The sequence below is a fragment of the Phalacrocorax carbo genome, chromosome 11 (assembly GCF_963921805.1).
Source record: "Phalacrocorax carbo chromosome 11, bPhaCar2.1, whole genome shotgun sequence".
In the NCBI taxonomy this organism is placed as follows: domain Eukaryota; kingdom Metazoa; phylum Chordata; class Aves; order Suliformes; family Phalacrocoracidae; genus Phalacrocorax; species Phalacrocorax carbo.
This window is the reverse complement of record NC_087523.1, coordinates 23,078,985-23,094,456: the sequence shown is the minus strand read 5'-3', so window position 1 is coordinate 23,094,456 and position 15,472 is coordinate 23,078,985. Positions and strand designations below refer to the sequence as shown.

The window sequence follows — 15,472 nt, the reverse complement described above, 5'->3', positions numbered from 1 at the left end:
CCTCAGCAGCCTCGGAAAGAGCTGTATGCTGTGAAGCACCCAGCACTGTGAAATCAGTGAAAACCCAGCCCTGCAAGCCAGTGGCTCAGTGAAGAAAGCAGACAATGAAGCCCTGCTTCCCCCACCTTCCCCCAGAGTGGATTCTCCTGTGGCTAATAGGTGCTGACACCAGTCTTCCGCCCCTACCATCTGCCAATTTTCATAAATCCTGCAGGAATCTCCTGCCTCGGAGACCTCTCTCCCTCTTTCAGATGTCGTCAAAGGCAGGGTGAGGTGTTATCAGGACATCGATCAATACACGCAGAATCCAAGACAAACATGTCTTGGGAGGACGCAGAAAAAAAAAACGACGCTTGAGCCAACCATGCCATTTTGCCAGCGATTAACCACAAGCATCGTTAGAAGAGCGCCAGGCACGGCAGGCTGTCGAGGCAGGAGGCGGGACGTGTATTTCCCATGATTAAACGCTTTCTAATCTGAAGTTGATAAATAACAAACCGCCATAGAAACATCAGATGTTGTCACCACACGGGCAACAGCAGAGAACAAGGAGAGAAATCAATGTTTGCTAAACAGGCGCTGAGCTTGTAAAGTTGGCGGAGGGAGCAGTGGGGGGGAAAAGGCTCGGGGCAGGGGGGGAGTTTCTTCGGTACTTGCTAGCTTTGAGCCCTCGCTAGCCCCTGCCTGGTCGCAGCCCCCCCATCCTGCTCTGCAATGCTGGGAGGCATCAAGCCCACTTCCCCCTTCCCCAGCTGGGTCTCAGCTTGCTCACAGCCAGCCCCAGCTGCAAGGCTGTGCTGGTCACCGACGCAAAGAGTTTTTGGGAGAGGGGTGCAAGCAAAATGCCAGCTTCGCCCGTGCAGGTCAGCCAGCAGCACAACCCTGGGACGTGGGGGTTCAAGGGATGGGGGAGTGGCAGGGCACCTGCTCCAGGTGCAAGGGGAGCCCCGCCGCGGGGTGAGGGACCCCCCCCGAGCACAGGCGTGCGTGGGACAATGGTTGTGCCTGTTGTCCGGGCCTTGGGATTACGCAGTACAGCTCCTTTCTCATACATGCACCTGCACGAAACTCCAGCCTCCAAGGGAATCAGCAAACAATGGGGAGGATAATGATAAATCAAAAACCATGGCAAGTACCTGGCAGTGCCCCTTTGGAGGGACACGTTATAAATAGACCATATTTATATACAGATTTGGTTCAATATCAGCATTTATTGTCTCCTAGTTAAATATTGACCTGAGTAAATATTTGTTTCTCTGATCATTTGGTTTTGATATTGACCTCTATCGACGTTATTTTCTGTTTGTTCCTCAAGTCTTCTGGAACTCTCTGCAAAACGGGATTAGCAAAGAAACCCCTAGGGCTCTTCCTTTCAAGTGCACACAGGGCCAAATGTTTAGCTGCTGTAAATAAGAAAGCACCGTTGCAGGCAGCAGAGCCAACCTCTGCGCTTACGTAGGTGGGTGCTGGGCTGCGGAAGGCCCCGGGTGGACCCCTCTGCTTGCTTTATCTCAAAGAGGTTAGGAGCAGCTTCAAGAAACTAGTGCTGCCCTCGGAGGATTCAGCTGTGTCTGCATTACGTGCAGTGGGGCAAGATTCATCTTCGTTACCTTTGGCTACCTGGAAAGTGAGCACCAAAGCTGAAATTTCTGTGCAAGCTCTCTCTGGAGGCTGTGGAGAAGACTGCCAGAGGTGATCTATCCCACCAGCTTTCCATCCTGAAGCTTTCACATCTTGCCACTTGCTCCTGGAGCAGGACAAGGCCACAAAGATAAACCCTTTCTCCAGGTTTCTGCCAGGAGCTCATGGGTGGCCCAGGGCCTGAGCCACGCTGCTCTGGAGGGCTGTTCTGGTACTCTTTCCTGCCCTTGTGTTTGAACTACCCAAGGTAATTATCACCTCTCAGAAACAATGAATAGCCTTGAGGCCAAGGCAGATGTGGGCAGCTGGGAGGTTGGCTGGCCTCTGGCTGAGCCAGTAGGCAGCAACATTTCCAGCAGACTTGCTGACTCTGTTTGCTATTCCTTTCCTCCGACAACTGATAAAGACTCACTCAAAGGCAATCTACCTTGGTTATTTATCACAGCAATCGTGCCACTACGGTCAGCAATCCCAAAGGCCAAAGAAACTGGGAAAAAACACCCTCATCCAACTCCAAGGTCAAGTGCCTGGAAGAGGAGCAGTTTGGAGCAGCCAAGCGCCAGTGGGCTTTAAGAGAGCAAGCAGAGACCTTTCACAAAAATAAAGCCATAAATGGACTGAAAAATAACTAACAGGGTAGGCCTTGGAGAAACTGAGCTTGGAGAAAGCTCTGGCCCAGCTGCACCATCTCTAGGCCCTACCGAACACAGCGGCCATTCAGCCCATCTGGCTTCAGGCAGGTCTAGACTGGGGTGGGGAGCCCCAGGTTCACGTTAGAGTATCTCCGTTCTGATTTTGCCTTTTGCAGACCTACCACGCACAACCTCGGCACTGGATGGAGCCCGAAGGCAGGTGGGGAAACGGGGACAGCCCTCCCTCCTCACCCGTTGCTCCCTGCTCTGCCCTGGCCGGAGGGCAGCTCTCTTAAAGTCTGGGAGGGGAGGACATGAGGACTTAAGGGAGTCATGCCTTCCTACACAGCTTTCTATTTCTGAGCTGCTCTTGCTCAGCAAAGGCTGGGGTCAAGCCCATCAAAGCCAACTGGAGGTTTTCCATCAAGCTAACTGGGCATCCACTGTTGGAGGCCGGAGGCTGAGCTGGGTGGACTTTTGGTGTGAGCCGATACAGCCATTTGGACGGTTTTTCTGGAAAGGTGAAGCAATCTAGTGTTATTTCAACTCCTAGAAGACCAGGAGGTTTGGAGCTACTTCAGCCCTAGCCGAAACATGCAGGATCTCAAGTGTTCCCCTGGTTTATGCATGTATACAATCCAAAGTTGAATTCAGCTAGCCATTCAGCCCTTGCTAGTACCATCAACCAGAAGCAGGCCCACCTGCAGCTCCATTTCTCCTTCTCAGTTGCAGCCTCTGTTCCAGCACACCCTCTCCCCTGAATCTGAGAAGATGGAGGCTCTCAGATGTCACCACTCCCCAGGATGACCTGGACAAATTTATCCACCTGTTTCTAGCTGTTGCATGGCCATAGGATGCTGAGATTGTCCTTGAGCCTTCCAGCTCCCCTCCGGTTACACATCCGTGCCGCAGGCCCTGAACGGAGCGTGTCATGGGAGAGGCTGTTAGAGCTCATAGGGAGCTTCCCCAGCTGGGTTATGGGTGGGATTCAGTCCACCTCACTCAAACCATCTAAAAGCTCGCACTCATCACCTTGCCTCCTCCGATCAGAAGAAAAGCAGCACATTCCCAGGGCAGGGTCTGACAAAGGCGGAGTGAGTCATCTGCTGCTTGCTGGGGCTTGTGAAGTCCTCCTGGCATTCAGCAAGCAATAGAACAGGCCAAAAAGCCTGTTCTTCCCAGCACAACGCGCAAGGCAGACCCAGTAATACCCCAAGCACGTCTGGGAAAAGCAAGGTCAGGTTTCATGTGCGGACAGCAAATCCCACCGGCCCTGTGGCCCTCAACTTCCTCGCCAAACCAGTCAGCGAAACAAAACAAAACAAACCCTAAGGCAGGTGAAAACATCGTGTTTGAGCGAGTAGGTCTTTGGGCCAACTTCTTTCTCCCAAGCTTGCGCAGCGCCGAGCACAGCACCAAGGCCAAGAAGATAGTGCCAGGCTCAGGGACCGAGGTGGGCGTAGGAGCAGGTCCGCCTGCCGCAGCCCCTCCTGCCGTGCATGCTACCCTGTGTATTTCCCAGCATCTGTGCCACCCGGAGGGTCCTTCTGTTAGCCCGAGAGCAGAAGTCCTTAAAGAGTTTCCTCACGATCCATTCCCTCAGCTTAAACCCTCTCTTTCCACATTTTCCCTATATAGAAGCAAATTGCCAATTGCTGTTAATTGAAGGCGACTGATTATGGCACAGGCCAATAACGGGCAACTGACAGGAGGCACCGAGCCTCAGCGAAGCTCCAGCCAGAGCATTTTGGAGCCTGGGGTTTGCCAGCCCCTGGGAAACGCGGGGGCCGTGACACTCGTCCTGTCCCAGAGGTGATGTCAAACCGCCAGCCAAGCTAATGATTCCAAGTTCTCCCCAAAAGCACGACGCCGAACCACCAAAACACCAAATGTTGCAAATTTCTCAGAATAAAATGTTATGTTCTGAAACAGCCACATTTTGAATGATCAGTTGGGAAGGGGAGATGCCCCAATTTTTCCCTTCAATTTAACAAACTTGGGTCATCTCCACATGTCAGGGAACACCATCGAACCTTCTGTTCATTGCAAGGAGGATTCTCATTTGAATATATTCAGCCATCCCTGGGTTCAGCTCCCTAAACTGGCCTTGAGGAGCAGCAAAATGGAAAATTATAGTTGAGCAGCATTAAAATGATGGGCTGGATTGGCAGATGAGCAGGTACTCACATATCTCTGCCGTCTCCAGGATGGGTTCAGATTCATAGAATATATTGCCTTAGATGTGATAGACGTGATAACGGATGGATAACATCCTTTTCTCCTGCAAGGGGTAAGTACCGGTGGTTTCGGACCAGCTATACTGGGACCAATTTCTTGCCATTCCCTCCTCCTGCTTGTACTGGAAATACTACAAAGAGCAAGGTCATGAAATGCATTTTAATACTTGCAAATCATGTCCTTGGTGGAAACTTTAAGGTCCCCATCACATTAAAAAAAAATTAAAAAATAATAATTTTCAAAGAATTCTCCAAGCATTTCTGAACTTAATGAAAGATTCTTTGTTTGAGTTTCAGTCTGAGCTTGGAAGGGGCTGAACCTCTTTGATGTGGTAAACAGCCCATGGGGGTTTTTTTTTGAGAGTTTTCATGCTAGCTCAAGTTCTGAGAACATCTGAATTGTAAACATTAGTTATCCAATCCCCAACCACCAACTGTACCCTGTCACTCACGTAATTCACCAATGGAGCACAAGAAAAGCAAATATTCTAATCAAGGGGCTCAGCTAACAAGATGGTCGTAAGTGTGATTATTTGCAGTGGATGGGTTAGATAAAAGAACTCACTGGACCAGGGAAGGAGAACAAAATAGCGTAGGTAGCTGACCAAACAGGTTTGAGAGGGGGAAATTCACAGTTGATGATGCACTGGCCAGAAATGCACTACCCTAGACTTTCGTGAGTAATTTCAGATGACTGTGTTTGCTTCCCACAGACCGTTCAGGAAGAGCGATAAAGGGAAATCCGTTGCATTTATTATGGAGTTGGAGTCCCCTGCTCATTTCCTCCCTTAAATACCTGCCTTTTCAATGTTCAAAAAAAAAAAACAACAACAAAAAAAAAACCTGACCCAACAACATGCTTTTCTAGCTAATTTGCAACCTCCCCCATGTCGGCAAGTGGAAAACAGGTTCCAGCGAGGGCTGCGCAGGAGGAAAAGGAACAGCACACCTGTAATCTTTTTCTTTCTCGGCGCTGTCCCTTTCTCTCGCTCCCCACCTTGCCGAGCCAAACTTCCCCCAGGCAGAACAATCAGCCTTTGTACCACCCGGACAAAGCCATTGTGCTCCGACGAGCTCAAAGTTCAGCCAAGCCGTTTCATCCTACGCCTCGTCTGCGTCCAGCAGCGCCTGCGTGCGCGCCCGCGCGCAGGCGGGGAAGTCTGTGGGTTTTGGGGGGGATCAAGTGAAAATAAAATAGCAAACACGGTGGCTGAGATCCCCCAGATTGCCCGGCCTTTGGCTCACTGCTAACACCGGTTCTGCCCAAAGCCTGCGGCGCGGTAGCAAGCTCCCCGCTGACGAGAGGATCTGGTCTGCAATGAGCCCACCACCAGCACCCTGACACGGGGCTGCGGCAGGCAGGTGTCCTGCCTGGGGACTGTCCCCGAGGGTCTTCCTGCAAAAGTAGAGGGACAAATTCATCCCTTCTGGGGACTCCAGCTTAATTTCCCGTGGCCCTGCAGACACCTGCCGGACAGAAAGACCGTCTGACTTGCAAATCTGCAGGCTGGTCCTGAAAGCATCAGGCTTCGGCTGATCCCAAAGAAAACAGCCTGAAAGGATCCCTCCCTCCTGAGATCCTTCTAGCCTGAGGCCAAGCAGAGCTCGGCCGCGCCAGCTGCCAACCAACCATCCTGACTTGTGCTGAGAGGGATCAAGTGAGCCCGTTTCTCCTTGCCCAGCCTTTCACTTGACATCTCTGTCTCACCAAGATGTTTCTGCACACCCCTCAGGCCTGCACAGGCTGCTGGCATCCTTTGAAAATGAATTTTGCACAGCATTTTGCACACTTCTACAGAACGCATGGACATTTTTGAACCCTCCTGCAAAGCCAGGAGGATCCCAGAGGGTAGAACATCCCGGCCACCCAAGAGGGAGTGAGGCACCGTGACTTCACACTGCCCACAAAAGCACATGGACTGAGCAGCTCAGAGGAAGAAGGGACTGAGTCTCTAAATCATCAGCAGATCACACCAGCCTGCTCCATTTCCACGCCTGTTTGCACAGTTGTAAGCGTGGGATCCTGGCAGAGGCCTGAGCTCAGCTCCTCGCTCAGCTGGTGGCGTGAAGGCAGCACACGGCTCCTGCCAGTGCTGTGAATCACGGCTTGTCCGGCACGTGGCGGTGCAAAGCCTGCACGGTCCCCTTGCACGGTCACAGTCAGGCAGAGGTAGGCAGGGGAATGCCTTTGCATGACAACGCCGTGAGCTCCAAGCCTGTCCTCAAACACGGGCACCGCTTTGAAAACCAGCAGTGCCCTGTTGAGCTCACGTCTGTGGTGTCCCCACACCTGGGGCCACATTCAGCAGTGTGACCACCTTCTCCTGAGTGTGCTGGGCACAGGGAGGACCCTGGGGGAGGACACAATACTTCCAGCCCTCTCTGAGTGCCCAAGGAGTGACGTCAAACTGCAGAAAGATGCCCAGGCTCAGCTACCCCCATCCAGAACACGCTGTCAACATCCCATTACAGGCCCAGAGCAAAAGTCCAACCATCTCCCCTTTCCCTGCAGAAAAGCTGAATTCATTCGTCTCATGCAACTCCTGACAGCCCAAGGAAATGAATCACTCCTTGGCAGCTGTGTGGTGGACTTCTACATCTCTACGAATAAATAGAGCAGGGCTCCTTCCTGGGCCCGATGCAAACCACACCTCTATGAACCATGGCACTGGTTCCGACCGGGCTGTGCAAGACGCCGGACCACCGGGGAGCAGGAAAGCCCATCCCTGGTCCAAGACAGCCACCATCTAGTCATCACCCCAGCACAGCCACGTTCATGGCAAGGATGTGGGGGCCCAAACCCATGAGATGCAGGGCCCTGCAGGGACAGAGCAGGATTAAAACAGCTCCTGCATCATCCAGAAATCTGGAGCACACCTAAAAATGCTTGGCCCAGCTTCTACGGTGATAGCAGAAGCAAAATCCCTGCCAGAACAAAGTCAGAGGAACCCCACAGCACATACGTCCACCCCATGGAAAGGGTCTGGGAAACGCCATTCACGGTACCGAGGATCGGAAGCGCCAGGAAAAGCTCTGGGGGAACAGCACCATCCTGATACCTTCTAATGTGTTCAAGCACCTCCCAGATGCTGGAGCTGTTTTGTTCCTATGAGAGCCCCCTCCCGGCCCTCGGGCAGGGCGGAAGGGAGGTGCACCAAGCACAGGGGTAAGAAACAGCCTGTGGGGCAGGAACCCGGCTTAGAGGGCACGAGGGGAGTCGTTTGCTACCATTTCTCATCTTCCAGCAGCACAGGCCACCCAAGGAAAGGGAGGCAATGAAGGACAAGCTGGCATGGGGCTCTCCCCAGCCACACTCACCAGGATCTTCCCTGTCACCCATGACAGCCTCTGCCCTCACGGGGTGCCCACCGGCCTCAACACAGCTGCCCCTGGGGCTCCTGATACAGGCAGGCAAGGGGTTAAACCAGGGGACAGGCTGTGGCTTTTGTCCATCTCTCTTCCCAGCAGCTTCTTCGCCAGGTCCTGACCTCACTCAGCACGGCCACAGTCCCAGGTGACCCCCCGACATCAGGCAGCAGCTCCGAGTTCATGGCCGGTACGACCCATTGAGACAGGCGCTGCCCTCCGTGAGCCCTCGAGGACAGGCCATTGCACCCGGCAGGCGGTGGCAGGGCTGACACCCCGGTCAGCCCCCATTCCCCCCACCCCTTAGCCGTAGCAATCCCAGTCACGGAGACCAGCATGGGCCACCCCTCACCAGCACCTCATGCTCCTCGCGACAGCAGGAAAGCCCGTTAGGAGCCGGCTCCTGTCCTGCTCGTGTTGGGCAGGGAGCAGGGTAAGTGCCATCTCCTTCCCAACCATGCCGGAAATCTTCCTTCCAGAAACACACCCAGGATCGTGGAAACCCAGGTCTGTTCTCACCATCTCACTTTCCATCACCACGGCTCTCTGCCCAGGGGCAGCTCTCGCAAGAGGGCAGGGATTGGGCTTGCACCGCTGAGGACCACCCTTACACCCAAGGGACGCCATGGCATAAAGCCACCGGAGGCTCCAGGAGGGATGGGGTGGATCTGAGGACTTGGCAATGGGGTAGCTCATCTACCGTGAGGTCAGGCCCAGCCCAGAGGGACACAGCCACTCATCTGACAAGCGGCAGATGATCCCAGGAGGGTTCCCCAGCCCTGGGTAACAACACGGTGTCCAGGAGCTGCTTTGGCTCATCAGCCCTGGAGAGCAAAGGGCAGCGAGGTGGGAGCAGCGGATGAGCCCCGGTGCTCCCCCAGCCCCCTTGCTCATCAGGGGTACCTGGCAGCCACGCAAAGGCAACGCCTGTCCCGCTTCTGAAATGATTCTCTGGACATGCTTTGCTTTTGCTTTCATTTGTTATTTTTTACCTTCCTTCTTGCATAGGCCTCTTGAGATTTAAAGGGGATAATTCTCTTTCTGGCCAAGCTGACTCAAATCAGAAAGGAAAAGTGCTTTTCTCTCACAAGACCTTTCCTCTCCTCTTTTCTTTTTCTGTTTGTTTTTTTAATTCAGGGCAGGGAGGCTGGAAAGGCAGAGAAATGAGAAAAACTAATCGTAAACTCCACAAAGGATCTATTTCCACCTGACTCGGATCGAATAAAATTTTCAACAGCAAATAGCTCCCACCTCCCACTCTTGTTTGAAAAGCGATTTGTGGAGGTGAAGGCGGGGGGTGGAGGATAGGGGGGGACTTTGCAACCACCAAGATAAAGAGATTAGCTTCGAGTTTGCTCCTTTCTTTGCCGGAGATCAACGAGACAGAAGCTGGGAGAGCTGGAGCAGCGGGAGATGCCCTGTGGGCGATAGCCGGTGCTGGAGCTCTGACAGGTCACAGCCCTTTCCATAAGTCTTGTCAAACTGCTCTGATAAACACCCTCCTGGAGCAAAGGGTTTCCCAGATGTGGAGCCATCCAGCTTTTCCACCCTCCAGCTACGGCAGCTTCTTCAGCATCTCTCTACAAAGGCCACAGCCTTTGGCATTCGTTAAGAGAAAGGGGGCCAACACACGGAAAACTCCTCCCTGGGACATGTGGGGTCCAGCCCTGGGCTGTCGGGGTTTTGCCACCCATAACGCTTCACCCTGGGTGGGGTTTGCAAAGAAGCCCCCACGTGGCTGTTGGGGGCTGACGGGGTGATGCACGGAGCACGGGTGAGCTGGTGCTCAGCTCCAGCCCTGCAGCTTTCCAGCCTCCGTCCCAGGGACCCCATCGTCCATAAAGGGACGCAGGGTGGTCTTACGGCAAAGGGGTGACATCTCTGATCAGCTGCCCCCGAGGTTACCTCCACCCTGGAGCAAACCGGCAGTGGGGCAGCACTGCCCCAGGGACCAAACCGGGGTGAGAAACCCCTCTGCCCTTTGAAGGGCAGTGAGGATGGTGTTGTGGGATGAAGGTGTTTCCAACCATGGGTGGGCTCGGCATCCCCACATCCCCCACGAGGAGGGCGAGAGGTGGCACGGGGCTGGTCAAAGCCAGGAGGCACCATTGCCCATCCGCCCCCATGGCCGCGGCCGAGGTGTGGGGCAGGCACCAGCCCCGCTGCCTAATCCCACCCCGCAGCCGGGGTTACGAAGCAGGAGAGAAAGCAAACCTCGTCCTCCCCCCAGGGCAAACAGGGAGCTGCCGCCCTGGGACGGGCCCCAGAGATAACCCACACCTTTCTGAAGAGCCACCACCCGACCCTCCAACTTCGGATAACCCACCCAAACCTGGCGCGGCGGGGCAGGGGCTCCGACGGCCCCAGGGTTATGGGGAGAGGCGCCGAGCCGGGACCACCGCAGGGGAAGGAGGAGTGGGCTGCATGGCCTTCTCCCCCCATTTTGACCCCCACATCCGCGACCACCGCTCGCTGCCGCTGTGGATGCCGAATCACCAGGGCATCATGTGGAAACACGGCAATGGAGACGCTGCCTTCATCTCGCCACCTCCCTCTGAAGAACGGAGCCCCAAAACTGGCCCTTGGGGCACCAGTGCCGCCGGGAGAGGGGAAGCGGCCACACAGCCCCAACCCCTGCCCCATGCTGAGCCATAGCTGCCCAACCATGGGGATGCCCTCCCGGGGGTCCCCAAAGGAACGGCAGCCAGGGTGAGAGGGTCCCTGCGGGGCGGCCGTGGAGCGAGGGGCCGGAGCCACCCTCCCGCCCCGATCAAAATGGCGCTGGGGACACGGGGCGCGGGGTTAATCATTAGCCGCCGGTGGTGCCGGTCACCCCGCGCCCCAGCTCGCCCCGTTTCTCCGGGGCGGCCACGGCAGTGGGGTGGGGGCAGGCCTGGCTCACCCCCTTTCCCACCAGGAAGAGCGGCTGAAGGCTCTTTGTGGTGGGACGAGGGGTCCATCACCCAAAACACTGGCGAGAGGAGCCTTGTCCCCCTTGCCTGGGATGGGCAGCAAGGCTTCAACGTGCTTTTGCCATGGCCCAGGACAGGGGTGGGCGTGCAAGAGGGGGCGCGTGTGCAAGAGGGGCGCGCGCGCAGCAACGCCCCAAAGCCGCTTATCCGGGTCTTTATCTCCGGCGCGCACGGGGGGGACGCCAACGGGGAATTTCAAGGAGCATTCCTTCCCCGCTGTGGCGGCGTAAAATATACATATAATAAAATAAAATAGAAAAATAACCTCCCATTTCTCCCCCACCCCCGCCCCATGCACAGCCACAGCGATCTCGTCCACGTCTTTCCCAGCGAGCCGGCAGCGGCGCAGAGCCCCTCGGCACCCCCTCACCTGCCGGCACCGGGGGAGAAGGACCGAGCCCCGGCTCCGGGGAGCGAGCAAAACCCAGGCTCTCCTCCAAAACGGGCAACAGGGTGCTTCAACGAAAGGCAGGAGGGGAAAAAAAAGAAAAAAAAAAAAAAAAGAAAAAAAAGAAACCAAACACGCCCAAGAGAAAATCCAGCAGAGGGGGAAGCAGGAGCGTACAAAGCGACGGAGGTGTTGTAGCAAAGAGCAGCAAAACAAAGCAGAATTAAGTCAAAAAATCCACGCTTGTGTTTGCAGGAGGCATTAGCAGGCTCCGCGCACCTGAGCGGGCGAAGCTGGCCCCTTCCCGCTGCCCCAAGGCAAACCGCTGGCCTCCGCCTTACCTGCGCCAGGTCGGGCGGGTTTTCCAGGGGCCGGGCGGGGGGTTTGATGTCCTCAAAGACGGGGGCGTCTTCGCCGGGTTCCCCCGACATGGTGACGGGCTTCAGCGGCGTAAACGCCGAGGCGTCCTCGGGGAGCGGGGTGCGCAGCACCAGCCCGCTGCTCATTCCTCCTGCGCCCCTCGTGCCCTCTCCCCCGGGGGGAAAATCAAATCTTATTTTAAAATAATACAAAAAAAAAAAAAAAGAAAGAAAAAAAAGAAAAGGGGGGGGGAAGGAAGGGGAGGGGAAAGGGAAAAAAAAAAAACCTGAAGGCAGAGGCGAGCCGGAGCGAGTTGCTAATCCTGGGAGGCCAGGTGCCGGGTCGCGGGAAGGCTTTACCTGGGCTGCGGGAGGAGGAACGCCAACCTGGAAGCGGCGGCGAGGCCGTGCCGAGCCAATCAGGCTCCCGCCGACAGCCCCGCCGGCAGCTCCACCGGGCCACCGGCAGATAAAAGGCTGCCGGGAGCAAGCGGGTGGCCAGGAGCCTCGCCGACAGCCACGCTCTGCCACGGCGCCCGGCACGTCGGCTCTCGCCGGGACGGAGGGACTCGGTCCCGCTGGTGCCACCCCAACCCCGGAGCCCACCTAAGGGGCTGGGGAAGGGCCGAAACAACCCACAGCAGGGAAACCCTCTCCCACATTGAATCCCCTGTGCTGAAACAAGGGGTTTATTTTAGTTTTTAAAAGCAATGGCTTTTTTTTTTTTTTAATGAGAAAATGCCAATTCCCAATGAGTGGTTGAATTTTGCACGAGAAACTAAGTTTTAGACTCCTGCTTGCCCGCACTTCTCATTCCCAGGGGAGAAAAAGGGAAGGATCGAAAATACATAGATTAAATGAAGGGGAAAATGGATAAACCTTGGGAGAAAAAAAACAAACCAACAACAACACAACAACAAAGGAAAAGTTTAAAAAGTGCAGATATGAGGGCACAAGGCTTCCCAACTCGGCTCCTATGGAAAATCCACACAACTACATTTGGGTTTCTCTTTCGGGGGTGGGGGGGTGGAAGGAATGTAAAAAGCCAGAGCAACAGGGGAATAAAAGTCGCCTTTCGGAGCGTAGGGGGAAGCCATTTCTCCTCCGGACGCATCCAGCCCCAGCCGTCCCCAGCACCTTCCCGAGGAGCTGTGCTGTGTCAGGCTAAGTAAAAGCCGGTCGCAGGGTCTTCTCTCCCCGTCTGTGCTCATCCACCCCAAAATCAGCCCTGAGACCTCCCTTCCCCACTTTCTGGTGCCTCCTGAGCAGGATCCCCCATAAGTTGCGCCCAGGCAGGGGGGCTGCTGCTGTCACCCCCTCCCAGGACATCCCCGGCGCCTTCAGGGGACTTGGGGACCACAGAAATAGGGTGGAGTGGGTGGGGGGCTAAGGCTGCTCTACCAGCCCCGGCCAAAGGGAAGGGAGCTGAGCTCCTGCCAGGGAAGGGGAAAGTCTATTCCCTATTCCCGGGTTGCTGCCACCCCGGCGAGCGCAGGGGGCCACGGGGACGCCACGCCAGCCACGCACACGGTGGAGACCCGTGATCGTTCAAACGACGCCAGGAGCCACGGCCGGGGAGTTTTGGCGCCTGGCAGCCGGCATTGCCCCGTGCCGCATCCAAGCCAGGGTCCGAAAAGCTTCAGCTGAGGGGCTGAGCATCCCAGAGAGCGGGGCGAGGGGTGACGGTGCCAAAACACCGCTTGGGAAACACCTTCCCCGAGGGCACCGGGTCTACGGAGTTGGCATAAAACATCCTCCAGATGTGAGAAAACTTTGCCCTGAGCAGGACGAGGCCCTTAATAAACGCGGGGAAAACAGCGTGGGATGGGGATCAGCTGGGTTTTAACAACCCCCGGGTTCCGGCAGCGTAAACGCACAACAAATACAAACAGTTTCTATTGATGTGAGACTTTGGACCAACATCCAGGTCCTCCCTAGGAGCTCCTCGTGCTGAACAAGGGAAAGTTCAGCTCTCGCAGCAGGGGGACGGGACAGTCGGTAACGCTGAGCCCTTGGAAAAGCAAACAAGGGGGAACAGCTCGGGCTTTGCCAGGAGTGTCTTCCCCGCGTGGCTTTGCTTTCCAAGGGAGCCATGCTGCTGCTGGAGCAGATACCAGGGCCAGGGTGGGCTCCTCTGTGATGGCAGGGAGACGGAGTACGTCTCCGCCAAGCCTTGCAGAACCATGCATGGAAATCAAAACCCACCCGGCAACAAGAGCTTGATGCTCACGGCTGAGGGTGGGGGTCCCGGGGCGCGAGGGGCACAGGCAGCAGCGCCACACCGAGCGAAGGCAGGCGTGGGGCTGGCTCCGTGGTGCCATCTTTCCATCTTCGGTTGGTAACAACAACTGAAACCCGCCTTGGAAAGTAGCTAGTTGATGAACAACATCATACTCCTCATCATACAGCCTTGAGGAACGCTCTGGTGTGTTATTATGAATACAAGAACTTTGGGCAGAAAACACTAGAGTTAATACCCGATGAAAGTCTAGCAGCTGAACTTATTTGATATTCAGGCACAAATTTAGGTATTAGGCTTAGGAAACAATTTTGGCTCCATTTATCTTGCTCAGAATTTGGGGACAATTGTGTTATTGCATTTACGACATCCTGTGGGACCTGGGTAAGAACTCCTGCTGCGTACAGACCACAGAACGCACCCATTCTTTCATCCTTACCTGAGCCCTGTCGCAGATCAAGGAGAGGAAGATCAAGAGCTCCATCTAGATCTCCTAGAGGAAGCAGTTGTTCGAAGTCCCTGCACAGAAGAGGATCTCCATCTCCCACAAAGCAACCAGCCCACCTTACACACCCTTAAGGACTTTGGAAGACTATATCACAATCCTCAACTGAAATTTAATAAAGGGCTGGAAAATCCCTCAGTTTCCTTCTTGTCATCTAGAAGAATTGTAAACTAGCCATCCGGAGAGAAGGAGGTCCCTACTGCTGCCTGTGCGCTCGTATGTCCTGAGGGCAACTTATTTGCCATTATTTTGTGCCATCAAAAGTAAATATAAGGCATCGTTACCTCATCTGGTCATGTGTGCTGACCACAGATACAATCTTTTTGAGTCTGGTATTGCTTATAGAAAAAGCAGTAATAAGTCCTGGGAGTACTGGGGAAAAAAATCTATAATTTGGAGCGTAGCTTACGGCCTCCAGGATGGGAGGCACACCAGGGCTATTAGCCCCTCAATTTCAAACAGCAAAAAAATTGGTATCAGCATCAACAAGGATACCAAGGAACTATTCCCAAGGTTCCACCTCAGGAATGGGAACAATCCTAGAATCACAGAATCGTTAAGGTTGGAAAAGACCTCTGGGATCATCAAGTCCAACCCCCAGCCCAACACCCCCAGGCCTCCTAAACCATGGCCCCAAGTGCCACGGCTACACGGTGTTTGAACCCCCCCATGGCTGGTGACTCCCCCACCTCTCTGGGCAGCCTGTGCCAGGGCCTGACCCCTCTGGCAGGGAAGGCATTTCCCCTCATCTCCAACCTAAACCTCCCCTGACGCGGCTTGAAGCTGATGGTATCTCAGGGGATAAATCCCATTAGCTTGGACTTGACTGGGGCAAGGACCCAACTGGTATAAGATGCAGCGAAGGTCCTTACTGGACTGAAGAAGGAGGAACCTCCTCCAGCACCACCTCAGCCACCCCCATCCATAGGGAATTGCCTGGGAACAGGGTGGATGTGCTAATGCCAACCCACCAGGACGCTCTGGCACGAGAAGCCGGCCTGGGGAGCTCAAGGTTCTTCACGGGTGCCGGAGCCAGCAGCATTCCAGGAACCGAAGCAAGAAACGGGAGGTGCAAGAAACGAGGAAGGATTACAAGCAGCGATCAACAGGGCAAGCGTGGCACGGGTGAAGGT

The 15,472-nt window shown here is 55.1% G+C and overlaps 1 protein-coding gene across 2 annotated transcripts in view; it reads right to left on the bottom strand.

Annotated features, from left to right (window-relative positions):
• The window catches only part of LOC104049896 (Krueppel-like factor 5), a 31,894-nt gene extending 19,323 nt beyond the window's left edge, over positions 1–12,571 (bottom strand). Inside the window, exon 1 of one of the 2 annotated variants that reach the window (XM_064463439.1) lies at positions 11,578–12,571. In XM_064463439.1, the coding sequence (XP_064319509.1) occupies positions 11,578–11,742 (165 nt within the window). In that variant the 5' untranslated portion in view covers positions 11,743–12,571. The other variant, XM_064463440.1, reaches the window with a different exon arrangement.
• Between the last annotated feature and the right edge of the window lie 2,901 nt (positions 12,572–15,472).